The 15,444-nt window shown below is 41.1% G+C and overlaps 2 protein-coding genes across 23 annotated transcripts in view; one reads left to right on the top strand and one right to left on the bottom strand.

Moving 5' to 3' along the window:
- The window catches only part of LOC106607836 (uncharacterized), an 81,923-nt gene extending 69,588 nt beyond the window's left edge, over positions 1-12,335 (top strand). For 13 of the 21 annotated variants that reach the window (XM_045720832.1, XM_045720842.1, XM_045720841.1 and 10 more), the window contains 19 exons: positions 371-573; positions 775-841; positions 937-1,218; positions 1,989-2,191; positions 2,393-2,459; positions 2,555-2,836; positions 3,607-3,809; positions 4,011-4,077; positions 4,173-4,454; positions 5,231-5,433; positions 5,617-5,685; positions 5,910-5,976; positions 6,061-6,188; positions 9,062-9,131; positions 9,232-9,441; positions 9,864-10,034; positions 10,190-10,318; positions 10,549-10,737; positions 10,931-12,335. In XM_045720832.1, coding sequence (XP_045576788.1) covers positions 371-573; positions 775-841; positions 937-1,218; positions 1,989-2,191; positions 2,393-2,459; positions 2,555-2,836; positions 3,607-3,809; positions 4,011-4,077; positions 4,173-4,454; positions 5,231-5,433; positions 5,617-5,685; positions 5,910-5,976; positions 6,061-6,188; positions 9,062-9,131; positions 9,232-9,441; positions 9,864-10,034; positions 10,190-10,318; positions 10,549-10,737; positions 10,931-11,139 — 3,101 coding nt within the window. In that variant the 3' untranslated portion in view covers positions 11,140-12,335. The remainder of the gene's footprint in view (positions 1-370; positions 574-774; positions 842-936; positions 1,219-1,988; positions 2,192-2,392; positions 2,460-2,554; positions 2,837-3,606; positions 3,810-4,010; positions 4,078-4,172; positions 4,455-5,230; positions 5,434-5,616; positions 5,686-5,909; positions 5,977-6,060; positions 6,189-9,061; positions 9,132-9,231; positions 9,442-9,863; positions 10,035-10,189; positions 10,319-10,548; positions 10,738-10,930) is intronic. The other 8 variants (XM_045720848.1, XM_045720852.1, XM_045720851.1 and 5 more) reach the window with 4 other exon arrangements.
- Positions 12,336-14,834: 2,499 nt separating this feature from the next.
- The window catches only part of coq8aa (coenzyme Q8A, genome duplicate a), a 40,167-nt gene continuing 39,557 nt past the window's right edge, over positions 14,835-15,444 (bottom strand). For both annotated transcript variants that reach the window (XM_014205230.2, XM_014205231.2), the window contains exon 15: positions 14,835-15,392. In XM_014205230.2, the coding sequence (XP_014060705.1) occupies positions 15,111-15,392 (282 nt within the window). In that variant the 3' untranslated portion in view covers positions 14,835-15,110. The remainder of the gene's footprint in view (positions 15,393-15,444) is intronic.

The raw sequence follows: 15,444 nt of genomic DNA, 5'->3' as shown, positions 1-15,444 counted from the left end.
AGACTTAAATCACATGTTTATTATTCTATAGAGTGGAGGATGGAGAAATTCTTCACCATTCTGACTGAAAATACTCTGCTGGCTCATGAGGAAATCAATCGCTGTCTTACTGCAAAAGGTTTAACTGAGGTGATGTCACTAGAGGAGAGTGATGTCATCCTGGCTTTCTGTCCCATTGTCTCTCGTGCTGGGACTGATGTTGAAGCAGCACTGCAGCAGATTCCAGGTAATCTTGGCACCCAGAACTAAGTGTACTGTAACAATCAGTCACCAGAGATAATTTCCAGGTGAACAATAATTCATAAAGGAACTTCTCAAAAAGTGACATCTAATTCCAAAAGCTCTTATTTGTCCCTCACCCTCTTGACAGCTGGTAAACCTGTCATTCTGGTAGTGCTGCATCACACCTTCGATCCAGACTACACTGTACCTGACAGTAGCAGACTAGTGACCAGAGATGATGTAATACTCACAGTGGACTGTCTCTTCCATGAGAGCAAAGGACTACTGAAGTGTCCTCGCAATAAAGAAGCAATTAGAAAGATTCTGGACAGGCCAGAAATACAGCCAAAGGTAGTTCCTTATTCTTGTCAGTAAACAACTTACTATTAAATACAATACACATGCAAAAGCAGTGATTTCACACCAAAAACATTTTATTAGGGAATGTGCTATTGTCTTTAATAATAATAGTAATTTAAAGCTAGTATTTGAATAAATTATAGTTAATTGTTTAGTGTTTTGGATGAATGAGTAACAACCTCTCCTTTCTAGACAGGTAAGCCTGCTGCTCCAGAGAAGACCAGACAGATCCTCCCTGCTGCTTCAAATCCACCTGAAGGTACAGTCAGCATATGGGGATTCATTTTGACATTTTATTTACACTATGCATTGTCATCCAATCCCTGCTAAATGCTGCGTTTCCTTGTTGGTTAGATACTACTAACAAGGACAGTGGAGTTTACGACTCCACAACAAACAGAATCAAACATCCCCCAGGCCCCAAGAATGCTGAAAATATGTTGAGGATGAAGAAATTCTTCACTTTTGTGGCTGGGAATACTCTGGGGTCTCATGTGGAATTCAATCATCGTCTCAATACGAAAAGAGGTCTGACTGAGGTGATGTCACCAGAGCAGAGTGATGTCATCTTGTCTTTCTGTCCCATCGTCTCTCGTGCTGGGACTGATATTGAAGCAGCACTGCAGCAGATTCCAGGTAATTCAGTCAGGACATCATTTTGATTCAATGCACACACACATCTGATGCAATTACAATCTTCCTTATATCTTCTGCAGTTATAACAATAACAAAGATGTCTCCCCACCAAAACGCTGAAGGAATGTGGCTGGAGAAATGTAGCCAGTCTCAAATTCATAGACAGAGCTAGGGATGCAAGAACTGACCACCCATGATATAAAAATGATAGCTTTAACCATGTTTACAGGCTATACAGTGTTTGTTTACTTGTACATTGTTTACTAACACTGGAGTAAAACAAGCGTGTATTTTGATGGAGTACAACAGTTGAACTACGGTATTTCTAAGTTACTGTATATTCTTCAAGAATCAATGGGTATTTATATGTATTTATTTAACTAGGCATGTCAGTTAAGAACAAATTATTTTTTACAATGACGGTCTACACCAGCCAAACCCGGATGACGCTGGGCCAATTGTGTGCCGCCCTATGGGACTCCCAATCACAGCCGGTTGTGATACAGCCTGGAATCGAACCAGGGTGTCTGTAGTGACGTCTCTAGCACTGAGAGGCAGTGCCTTAGAGCGCTGTGCCACTCGGGAGCCCCATCCAAAACATGGCTGTAGCAACTGCAGATTGTTCCTATAAGTTCAGCACTATTTTTTTATCAAAATGTGATTCCTCTGCAACGGTAATTTATGCTTGTCACATTATATTAAGCAATTGTCACTGTACTAATCCAGTTCTATCGTTGAGGTTGACATGTATTTTGTATCTCTTTTAACAGCTGGTAAACCTGTCATTCTGGTAGTGCTGCATCACACCTTCAATCCAGACTACACTGTACCTGACAGTAGCAGACGAGTGACCAGAGGTGATGTAATACTCACAGTGGACTGTCTCTTCCATGAGAGCAAAGGACTACTGAAGTGTCCTCGCAATGAAGAAGCAATTAGAAAGATTCTGGACAGGCCAGAAATACAGCCAAAGGTAGTTCCTTATTCTTGTCAGTAAACAACTTACTATTAAATACAATACACAATCAAAAGCAGAGATTTCACACCAAAAACATTTTATTAGGGAATGTGCTATTGTCTTTAATAATAATAGTAATTTAAAGCTAGTATTTGAATAAATTATAGTTAATTGTTTAGTGTTTTGGATGAATGAGTAACAACCTCTCCTTTCTAGACAGGTAAGCCTGCTGCTCCAGAGAAGACCAGACAGATCCCCCCTGCTGCTTCAAATCCACCTGAAGGTACAGTGAGCATATGGGGATTCATTTTGACACTTTATTTACACTATGCATTGTCATCCAATCCCTGCTAAATGCTGCGTTTCCTTGTTGGTTAGATACTACTAACAAGGACAGTGGAGTTTACGACTCCACAACAAACAGAATCAAACATCCCCCAGGCCCCAAGAATGCTGAAAATATGTTGAGGATGAAGAAATTCTTCACTTTTGTGGCTGGGAATACTCTGGGGTCTCATGTGGAATTCAATCATCGTCTCAATACGAAAAGAGGTCTGACTGAGGTGATGTCACCAGAGCAGAGTGATGTCATCTTGTCTTTCTGTCCCATCGTCTCTCGTGCTGGGACTGATATTGAAGCAGCACTGCAGCAGATTCCAGGTAATTCAGTCAGGACATCATTTAGATTCAATGCACACACACATCTGATGCAATTACAATCTCCCTTATATCTTCTGCAGTTATAACAATAACAAATATGTCAACCCACCAAAAAGCTGAAGGAATGTGGCTGGAGAAATGTAGCCAGTCTCAAATTCATAGACAGAGCTAGGGATGCAAGAACTGACCACCCATGATATAAAAATGATAGCTTTAACCATGTTTATAGGCTATACAGTGTTTGTTTACTTGTACATTGTTTACTAACACTGGAGTAAAACAAGCATGTATTTTGATGGAGTACGATAGTTGAACTACGGTATTTCTAAGTTACTGTATATTCTTCAAGAATCAATGGGTATTTATATGTATTTATTTAACTAGGCATGTCAGTTAAGAACAAATTATTTTTTACAATGACGGTCTACACCAGCCAAACCTGGATGACGCTGGGCCAATTGTGTGCCGCCCTATGGTACTCCCAATCACAGCCGGTTGTGATACAGCCTGGAATCGAACCAGGGTGTCTGTAGTGACGTCTCTAGCACTGAGAGGCAGTGCCTTAGAGCGCTGTGCCACTCGGGAGCCCCATCCAAAACATGGCTGTAGCAACTGCAGATTGTTCCTATAAGTTCAGCACTATTTTTTTATCAAAATGTGATTCCTCTGCAACGGTAATTTATGCTTGTCACATTATATTAAGCAATTGTCACTGTACTAATCCAGTTCTATCGTTGAGGTTGACATGTATTTTGTATCTCTTTTAACAGCTGGTAAACCTGTCATTCTGGTAGTGCTGCATCACACCTTCAATCCAGACTACACTGTACCTGACAGTAGCAGACGAGTGACCAGAGGTGATGTAATACTCACAGTGGACTGTCTCTTCCATGAGAGCAAAGGACTACTGAAGTGTCCTCGCAATGAAGAAGCAATTAGAAAGATTCTGGACAGGCCAGAAATACAGCCAAAGGTAGTTCCTTATTCTTGTCAGTAAACAACTTACTATTAAATACAATACACAATCAAAAGCAGAGATTTCACACCAAAAACATTTTATTAGGGAATGTGCTATTGTCTTTAATAATAATAGTAATTTAAAGCTAGTATTTGAATAAATTATAGTTAATTGTTTAGTGTTTTGGATGAATGAGTAACAACCTCTCCTTTCTAGACAGGTAAGCCTGCTGCTCCAGAGAAAACCAGACAGATCCCCCCTGCTGCTTCAAATCCACCTGAAGGTACAGTCAGCATATGGGGATTCATTTTGACACTTTATTTACACTATGCATTGTCATCCAATCCCTGCTAAATGCTGCGTTTCCTTGTTGGTTAGATACTACTAACAAGGACAGTGGAGTTTACGACTCCACAACAAACAGAATCAAACATCCCCCAGGCCCCAAGAATGCTGAAAATATGTTGAGGATGAAGAAATTCTTCACTTTTGTGGCTGGGAATACTCTGGGGTCTCATGTGGAATTCAATCATCGTCTCAATACGAAAAGAGGTCTGACTGAGGTGATGTCACCAGAGCAGAGTGATGTCATCTTGTCTTTCTGTCCCATCGTCTCTCGTGCTGGGACTGATATTGAAGCAGCACTGCAGCAGATTCCAGGTAATTCAGTCAGGACATCATTTAGATTCAATGCACACACACATCTGATGCAATTACAATCTCCCTTATATCTTCTGCAGTTATAACAATAACAAATATGTCAACCCACCAAAAAGCTGAAGGAATGTGGCTGGAGAAATGTAGCCAGTCTCAAATTCATAGACAGAGCTAGGGATGCAAGAACTGACCACCCATGATATAAAAATGATAGCTTTAACCATGTTTATAGGCTATACAGTGTTTGTTTACTTGTACATTGTTTACTAACACTGGAGTAAAACAAGCATGTATTTTGATGGAGTACGATAGTTGAACTACGGTATTTCTAAGTTACTGTATATTCTTCAAGAATCAATGGGTATTTATATGTATTTATTTAACTAGGCATGTCAGTTAAGAACAAATTCTTTTTTACAATGACGGTCTACACCAGCCAAACCTGGATGACGCTGGGCCAATTGTGTGCCGCCCTATGGTACTCCCAATCACAGCCGGTTGTGATACAGCCTGGAATCGAACCAGGGTGTCTGTAGTGACGTCTCTAGCACTGAGAGGCAGTGCCTTAGAGCGCTGTGCCACTCGGGAGCCCCATCCAAAACATGGATGTAGCAACTGCAGATTGTTCCTTTAAGTTCAGCACTATTTTTTTTATCAAAATGTGATTCCTCTGCAACGGTAATTTATGCTTGTCACATTATATTTAGCAATTGTCACTGTACTGTACTAATCCAGTTCTATCGTTGATGTTGACATGTATTTTGTTTCTCTTTTAACAGCTGCTAAACCTGTCATCCTGGTAGTGCTGCATCACACCTTCAATCCAGACTACACTGTACCTGACAGTAGCAGACGAGTGACCAGAGATGATGTAATACTCACAGTGGACTGTCTCTTCCATGAGAGCAAAGGACTACTGAAGTGTCCTCGCAATGAAGAAGCAATTAGAAAGATTCTGGACAGGCCAGAAATACAGACAAAGGTAGTTCACCTTTATTCAATATGATCATTTAGATAAAGAGGAACATTGTGTCTCCAATTAATACAAATGGGAAAATGCGAGCTTTAGTTGAGATTAGTAACGTCTAGGGAAATAACACGTAGTTGTAATACTCCTCATGTACACTGACCTGTATGAGTACTGTGTATTTTAACTCTGGTGCAGGATGATGAGGTCTGGGAACTAATCAGAGAAGAAGAAGCCAGTGATGCCCCTGAGCAGGAAAACCTGGAGGTATGTGTGGTCTCATTTCAGACTTTGCTACTTGGTCAAAATATGAATGACAGGTCAGAACAGAGGGAGGTGGTCAGAGCAGAGGGGATCAAATCCTGTTTCCTTACAGCAGCATCAGTGTGACAGTACAAGTATGATTCAGGTAACTACAATTAAATGATACAGTTAGCAGCTGTGTAAGCCTTTGAACAGTAATAAATAGCATATCAATCTCTTCCTCCTAGGCAAGGACAATGAGTTTGGAAGAGCAAATCAGGGACCTCTCACCATTTGCAGCATCTACCCTTGCAAGTAAGTTATATCTCCCTGAGCTTTATGCATTGTATCGTCAGTGTTTGTCAACTGTCTTCCTAATTTCATCATATTTGTTTTCAGGAGCTGGAATTAAAGAGGACATTGATATTCAAGAGTTAACAAGAGATGATCTGAACGAACTTCTGCCAGGCCTTGAGCATTTCAAACTTAGGAAGAAGATCAGTGAACTTCTAACCCAATCTAAACAGGTTGGTATAGCCCCAAAAGCTTCTATCAATCAAATATATTTATAAAGCCCTTCTTACATCAGCTGATGTCACAAAGTGCTGTACAGACACCCAGCCTAAAACCCCAAAAAGCAAGCAATGCAGGTGTAGAAGCACGGTGGCTAGGAAAAACTCCCTAGAAAGGCCAGAACCTAGGAAGAAACCTAGAGAGGAACCAGGCTATGACGGGTGGCCAGTCCTCTTCTGGCTGTGCCGGGTGGAGATTATAACAGAACATGGACAAGATGTTCAAATGGTCATAGATGACCAGCAGGGTCAAATAATAATAATCACAGTGGTTGTAGAGGGTGCAACAGGTCAGCACCTCAGGAGTAAATGTCAGTTGGCTTTTCATAGCTGATCATTCAGAGTATCTCTACCGCTCCTGCTGTCTCTAGAGAGTTGAAAACATCGGGTCTGGGACAGGTGCAACGTCCGGTGAACAGGTCAGGGTTCCATAGCCGCAGGCAGAACGGTTGAAACTGGAGCAGCAGCACGACCAGGTGGACTGGGGACAGCAAGGAGTCATCAGGCCAGGTAGTCCTGAGGCATGGTCCTAGGGCTCAGGTCCTCCGAGAGAGAAAGAGAGAGAAAAAGAGAGAGAATTAGAGAGAGCATACTTAAATTCACACAGGACACCGGATAAGACAGGAGAAATACTCCAGATAGAACAGACTGACCCTAGCCCCCCGACACAAACTATTGCAGCATAAATACTGGAGGCTGAGACAGGAGGGGTCGGGAGACACTTTGGCCCCGTCCGACGATACCACCGGGCAGGGCCAAACAGGCAGGATATAACCCCACCCACTTTGCCAAGGCACAGCCCCTGACATCACTAGAGGGATATCTTCAACCACCAACTTACCATCCTGAGACAAGGCCGAGTATAGCCCACAAAGATCTCCCCCACGGCACAAACCCAACAAGGGGGCGCCAACCCGGACAGGAAGATCACGTCAGTGACTCAACCCACTCAAGTGACGCACCCCTCCTAGGGATGGCATGGAAGAGCACCAGTAAGCCAGTGACTCAGGCCCTGTAATAGGGTTTGAGGCAGAGAATTCCAGTGGAGAAAGGGGAACCGGCCAGGCATAGACAGCAAGGGTGGTTCCAGTGCCTTTCTGTTCACCTTCACACTCCTGGGCCAGACTACACTCAATCATAGGACCTACTGAAGAGATGAGTCTTCAATAAAGACTGAAACATTGAGACCGAGTCTGCATCTCTCACATGGATAGGCAGACCATTCCATAAAAATGTAGCTCTATTGGATAAAGCCCTGCCTCCAGCTCTTTGCTTAGAAATTCTAGGGACAGTAAGGAGGCCTGCATCTTGTGACCGTAGCGTACGTGTAGGTATGTACGGCAGGACCAAATCGGAAAGATAGGTAGGAGCAAGCCCATGTAATGCTTTGTAGGTTAGCAGTAAAACCTTGAAATCAGCCCTTGCCTTAACAGGAAGCCAGTGTAGAGAGGGTAGCACTGGAGTAACATGATCACATTTTTTGGTTCTAGTCAAGATTCTAGCAGCCGTGTTTAGCACTAACTGAAGTTTGTTTAGTGCTTTATCTGGGTAGCCGTAAATTCGAGCATTGCAGTAGTCTAACCTAGAGGTGACAAAAGCATGGATACATTTTTCTCCATCATTTTTGGACAGAAAGTTTCTGATTTTTGCAATGTTACGTATATGAAAAAAAGCTGTCCTTGAAACAGTCTTGATATGTTCGTCAAAAGAGAGATCAGGGTCCAGAGTAATGCCGAGGTCCTTCACATTTTTATTTGAGACGACTGTACAACCATCAAGATTAATTGTCAGATTCAACAGAAGATCTCTTTGTTTCTTGGGACCTAGAACTAGCATCTCTGTTATGTTTGAGTTTAAAAGTAGAACATTTTCTGACATCCACTTCCTTATGTCTGAAACACAGGCTTCTAGCGAGGGCAATTTTGGGGCTTCACCATGTTTCATCGAAATGTACAGCTGTGTGTCGTCTGCATAGCAGTGAAAGTTAACATTATGTTTCTGAATGACATCACCAAGAGGTAAAATATATAGTGAAAACAATAGTGGTCCTAAAACGGAGCCTTGAGGAACACCAAAATGTACAGTTGATTTGTCAGAGACCAAACCATCCACAGAGACAAACTGATATCTTTCCGACAGATAAGATCTAAACCAGGCCAGAACTTGTCAGTGTAGACCAATTTGGGTTTCCAATCTCTCCAAAAGAATGCGGTGATCGATGGTATCAAAAGCAACACTAAGGTCTAGGAGCACGAGGACAGATGCAGAGCCTTGGTCTGACGCCATTAAAAGGTAATTTACCACCTTTCACAAGTGCAGTCTCAGTGCTATGATGGGGTCTAAAACCAGACTGAAGCGTTTCGTATACAATGTCTTCAGGAAGGCAGTGAGTTGCTGTGCAACAGCTTTTTCAATTTCTTTTGAGAGGAATGGGAGATTCAATATAGGCCGATAGTTTTTTATATTTTCTGGGTCAAGGTTTGGCTTTTTCTAGAGGCTTTATTACTGCACTTTTAGTGAGTTTGGTACACATCCGGTGGATAGAGAGACGTTTATTATGCTCAACATAGGAGGGCCAAGCACAGGAACCAGCTCTTTCAGTAGTTTAGTTGGAATATGGTCCAGTAGAGAATTTATAGCACGGCTTTTGATGATCCTTGGTTGGGGTCTGAGCAGATTATTTGTTGCGATTGCAAACGTAATAATGGTTACTGTCCCACTCTGTGGGATCATTCAGTATACTTAAGAGAATGAAGGTTTTTGATTCAATGTACATTTCCATTGTGTGTACTAATCTCCCCATGTTTTCTGTTATTTTTGTTTCTTAGGACACAGCTAAACCTATCGATTTAATTCTTAACGAGTTTAGGAAATTCCTTCCAGCTGTTGTCATGAAGAGTAAGTCCCTTTTCAAGGACTTTCAGCATAGCTGTCACCCAATACATTTGTGGTGTCTCTTTGGTTGTAATTGTATGCACTGGTCACGTTCTCCTTACAGATGCACTTGTTCCTGGGGGGGTGTTACATGGCTACGTCCCTATTCTTAAAGATTTGGAGAAGCAGCTGGCCAAAGCCCTGCACTTAATTCAGGCACACGTTGAACTGCTTGAGAGCTACAATGAAGAAGAGCCCATGGAGGCTGAGGGCAATGCTGTGTCCCCATCAGCTGACTCTGCTACAGCAGGAAACCAGCTATCCAATGTTGCAGGTAAATGACATAACTGCTGTCTGTGTTGGTTGCAGAACAGTGGGTCTCATCCCTCATCCTTCATGAATCAAAAGACATAGATAATGGTATGCAAAATGTAAACACGTAGATTTCATGAATAGTATAGTTTTGTTGAGAAGTTAAACATTCACTATTGGGACTTTCATGGAGCTCGAACACAGAACAACCAGATAAGTCAACCTTAAACACGGCACGTTTTTCTCAAAACATAAGAATTCTATAATGTTATTAAACCCTTTTACAGGTGGCAAAGCCAACAACACTCAAATCAAATCGTATTTATAAAGCCCTTACATCAGCTGATATCTCAAAGTGCTGTACAGAAATGACTTGCACAGACTAACAAGAATGTGCTGCAAAAACATTGGATTTGAATTCATAGTACGTTATGTTGTCCTCAGCCTTAGGTGCTGTAGAGAGCCAACCCAAACGACCAAGAAGAGATGTGCCTCTTACCACTGGTGGGCAGAACAGCCAAAACTTCAAGAAAACCCCAGATGAGACCTCAAAATCATACCTTCCATGCACTTCAAGAGCAGCTGCTGTTGAGCCATCTGCAACATCCTACAAAGGTCATTATCAACGCCTAAAGACTGTTCAATGTCATTAAATCCGTTCAAGTATCATTAATCTATAAGTAAAAAAATATAATTATGTAGCAATCACAGATTGCCCCTTTAAGGACAATGGACACAATAATGTGTTTGATTTGAATTGGTACTTTCAGATAGGTCCTCATCCGTAGCTGGTACCATCCAGGCCCCAAAAGAAAAGGAAGGAAAAGAACCTGGAAGTTGGTGGAAGAACATCATTCCTTTCAGTGGATTCGGAGGAAATGAAACAAAACATTTGCCGGGTGAGATTCTTGAAATATGCTTTGTACTAAACGAAAATGATTTGTTCATGCATTTCCTGTCAATCTAATTGGCATAAATCACTCCTTACCTCTCCGCTCTGATAGCTGATGTGTGATGAGCTTTCTAGCGTGAAATGTCTGCACTGGAAATCCACCACTTTGGCTTTGTATGCAACATCTTGGGGATATACTGTATGTAGTGTTGTAATTTAGTAATGCTTTGTTTCAAGCAGTTAAAGTCTATTCACAAGTGTGTGGAAAAACCCTGAACACTCACGTTGCACTCATGAAACAAGTGGATGATCTGGGACTTAAACGAGAGGAGACCAGTGTAGAGGACTGCCAAGTCATAATGGTCTTCTGTCCTGTTATATCTTGTGTGGGAACTGACATTGAGGCTGCCATGAGCCAAGTTCCAGGTAGGAAAGCCTTTTGGGATTACACCATGAAAGTAAAAGATTAAGACCGAATACAATTGTCAATACTACTTCCATCATGGGATTTCATTTTACTCTCAGGATGTATTGGTCCATGTTGTAGAACAACCTTTTGTCTCTAATGATTTTTTTGTGGAAGTAGTTTTCTAAAGCTTGCATCATTTTCTCTCAACAGGTAACAGAGATGCCATTCTAGTGGTGATGCACCATACTTTTGATAACTGCTTTGTCACAAGCCAGAGATCTGCATCTCACTACAAAAACGTAGTAGAGAAAGTTAATGTTCTCTTCCATGACTCTGTGGGACTTCTGCAGTGTAAAACAAATGATAATGCAGTGACTCGCATACATAAGGCCTTACAGAAATACAACAGCAGTACTTAGACATTATTAAGTGCCTCATTGTGGCAACACAAAGAAAGTGTCTGAAGTCTGTAACAAGATAACGCCACCAACATGATTTAAAAATCTACAATTCTACAACTTCCACCCAGGGCGTTGGTGACTCATTCTAGTTTAGAATAAATCATATCACAGTCTGTAGTGAGCCAAATGAAAGATTATCTTGATTCTCAATAAGTACAAAACTAGACTTCTCCCTGTAGAACCTTTGGTGTGAGTGAATCTTTGAAGATAAGATACCTCATATGTATTTGTGAATTTCAGCTTGTTCTACTTTTAGTATTAGAAGCACTTTTCGTTTGAGGTGGTTCCTACTTTGTTACATTATGCCTCAATCATCAGAGATTGAACAGTTGTACCTACAGTATCATGAGAATGTTTAGTCTTATTCTATGAGAATAAATCAAGTACAAGTGTTGCATAAAATATTGAATAACTACGTAATAATGATATTGATAAGATTTTTCCTCCAAACTCTTCTGATATCAATAGACTTATTCATTTGTGTTGAGGAATTTCTGTCTCTGCAGATGGACTAATAAAATCTATTCCAAAGCTGAATAACAAAATAAAGTTCTTATTTTCATAAATAAAAAGAGTACACATGCAACATTGATTAGAACAAGTCTTGAGTCAAATATTTAATATTTTCATATCATAACACTAAGAATGTCATTGATTATAAAAATTCTGCTGATCAATATAAAAGATACTTAGCGGCATTCATTTCTAAACATCCTTCTAGAAATACTATTAGGCACATTTGCATTTATATTCACACAACATAAGTGATTTTGAATCACCTTTCTCTTGCCTCAACAGTCTTTCCATCACAAAGTAAAGACAGGCTTTAATGACAAAAAAGAAGAAGTTAGTTTTGTCAACTGATGCAAAACCTGCTGTTAATAAAGGACTCCAATGTCAAAATGTCATAAGCCCACCAGGCCACAAGAACAACATTTTGGTGCCAAAACACTCCATTTTGGTTCTACAGGCCCATGGTAAAGTAGATCAGTCTTTGAGAATGCATTATCTTATTTACTCAGTCACTGGAAGTAATACCTTGTCCCATGATCCATCCATCAACCATCACCTCGCAGCAGTACCGTAATTTCCGGACTATTAAGCGCACCTGAATATAAGCCGCACCCACTGAATTAAATTTTTTTTTTTTACATAAATAAGCCGCACATGTCTATAAGTCGCAGGTGCCTACCGGTACATTGAAACAAATTAACTTACACAGGCTTTAACGAAACACGGCTTGTAACAAAAATAAAAAATTAGCAGTAAGCTTTAGTTGTCTTTTTGCACTGAGTCAATTCCTCACACTGCTGTTTCCAACGTCTTATCATCGACTCATTAAGACCAAGTTCCCGTGCAGCAACTCCATTTCCTTTTCCAACAGCCAGATCAATCACCTTCAACTTGAAAGCTGCATCATATGCATTTCTCTGTGTTTTTGCCATGATGATGGTGAAAAAATGACTACCGTAATCAGAATGATGGGAAGTTTGAGAGCGCTCGATTTAATCTAAACAGTAAACAAAAAAGTTGTTTGACCTTAACCCGTTCGGCAATTTCATTGGTCTAATGAAAGCTTCATGCCGCCAAAAAAACTGAGCACGTCACAGAATGTGTTTTTTTTGGAGAAAAAAAGCGGGAAAAATCCATATATTAGCCGCGTCATTGTTTAAGCCGCAAGGTTCAAAGCCTGGGAAAGAAGTTGCGGCTTATAGTCCGGAATTGACGGTAACTGTGTCATGACACAGTGCAGATCATTAAGAAATATCATAATAGATTTATCGTGTCCCAAATGTAATGTGTTTATAGGGACAGGCTTAACAGGAGCTGTCCTCAAATCTTCTCCCTCAACAGGAATTGGTCTGCAACCTGTTAACATGTGCAGTATGCATAAGTGTGAATAAAAACTTGAAAAACATCCTTTTACACTTTGGTATAAATCACATGAGCATTTGTTTTGAATTTATCCTCACTGCCACATGCTGGAAAATATAGGTCATTAACAGTATATCACTGTTCTTCAATATATTTAACTCCTGTCATCACCACTGGTTTTATGCCCATTAGACAGTATCATATCCCTACGTCACAAGAAACCAACTGTCTTGATTTCACAATAGCTTTACAATTCTTTCTCAGACACACATCATGGCATTTATCCCAGTTAACTCAACCTAGACAATCAACCATCTGATACGTCTTGTGAATATGTTAACTTAACAGCCATAGTTAATATACTCCGAATAACACACAAAAATATATACAGTACCAGTAAAAAGTTTGGAGACACCCATTCTTCCTTGGGTTTTTCTTTATTTTTACTAGTTTCTACATTGTAGAATAATAGTGAAGACATCAAAACTATGAAATAACACATACGGAATCATGTAGTACCCAAAAAACTAATACAAATATATTTTATGTTTTAGATTCTTCAAAGTAGCCACTCTTTGTCTTGATGACAGCTTTGCATTCTCTCAACCAGCTTAATGAGGTAGTCACCTGGAATGCATTTCAATTAACAGGTGTGTCTTGTGAAAAGTTAAATTGTGGAATTTCATTGTGACAAGGTATACAGAAGATAGCCCTATTATGGCAAAAACAGCTCCAATAAGCAAATAGAAACAACAGGCCATCATTACTTTAAGAAATGAAGGTCAGTCAATCCGGAAAATTTCAAGAACTTTGAAAGTTTCTTAAAATGCATTGCAAAAACTGTCAAGCGCTATGATGAAACTGGCTCTCATGAGGACCGCCACAGGAATGGAAGACCCAGAGTTACCTCTGCTGCAGAGGATAAGTTTATTAGAGTTATCAGCCTCAGAAATTGCAGCCCAAATAAATGCTTCACAGAGTTCAAGTAACAGACATCTCAACATCAACTGTTCAGAAGAGACTGTGAATCAATGGTCAAATTGCTGCAAAGAAATCGCAACTAAAGGACACCAATAAGAAGAAGAGACTTGCTTGGGTCAAGAAACACGAGCAATGAACATTAGACCGTTGGAAATCTGTACTTTGGTCCGATGAGTCCAGATTTGAGATTTTTGGTTGCAACCGCCGTGTCTTTGTGAGATGCAGAGTAGGTGAACGGATGATCTCCGCATGTGTGGTTCCCACTGTGAAGCAAGGCAGAGGAGTTGTGATGGTGTGGGGGTGCTTTGTTGGAGACACTTACTGATTTATTTATAATTCAAGGCACACTTAACCAAGATCGCTACCATAGCATTCTGCAGAGATACGCCATCCCATCTGATTTGCGCTTAGTGGGAGTATCATTTGTTTTTTAACAGGACAATGACCCAAAACACACCTCCAGGCTGTGTAAGGGCTATTTGACCAAGAAGGAGAGTAATGGAGTGCATCAGATGACCTGGCTTCCACAATCACCTGACCTCAACCCAATTGAGATGGTTTGGGATGAGTCGGAACGCAGAGTGAAGGAAAAGCAGCCAACAAGTGCTCAGCATATGTGGGAACTCCTTTAAGACTGTTGGAAAACAATTCCAGGTGAAGCTGGTTGAGAGAATGCCAAGTGTGTGCAAAGCTGTCATCAAGGCAAAGAGTGGCTACTTTGAAGAATCTAAAACATAAAATATATTTTTATTTGTTTTTTGGTTCTACATGATTCCATATGTATTATTTCCTAGTTTTGATGTCTTCACTATTATTCTACAAAGTAGAAAATAGTAAAAATAAAGATAATCCCTTGAATGAGTAGGTGTTCTAAAACTTTGGACCGGTAGTGAATATACACACACATTCTGGTTCGGGGGAGACGGGCAAAAAAGTGCCATTCATATACATTAAATGAACAGCAGAGAAAGTCTGGCTAGGGTCAACATCCCTCCCCTTATAGTCCACACCCTCTGTAACCCTGATGCTGTAGCCATGCGATTGGCCCTCTGTGGTGTCCGTCACTGGCTTGGTCAGTTGGGGCGGCCCCTCCAGTAGTTGTTATAGGCCTCCTGGAACATGTTCTTGCAGCCGAGCTTGGCGTCGAGGCGGGAGCAGATGAGGAAGGAGCCGCCCATCTTGCGGTGGAGAGAGTAGGTCTCTTCGGGGGGCGGGGTGAGGCGCTGCTTCAGCATCACAGGGATCAGGTTGTGGATGCGCTCTGTGGTGCTCTGGGCTCCGAAGTTAAAGGGCTCCATAGAGGCAAAGGCCTCGCCCAGGATCATCACCGCGTCCACATGGGCGTTCACCATGGACTGAGGGAGGGGACGGACAGAACATACTCAGAGAGAGTAATAACCTGTATGT

Source organism: Salmo salar, chromosome ssa06, assembly GCF_905237065.1.
Source record: "Salmo salar chromosome ssa06, Ssal_v3.1, whole genome shotgun sequence".
NCBI classification, from domain to species: Eukaryota; Metazoa; Chordata; class Actinopteri; order Salmoniformes; family Salmonidae; genus Salmo; species Salmo salar.
This window is presented reverse-complemented; position numbering and strand designations above follow the sequence as displayed.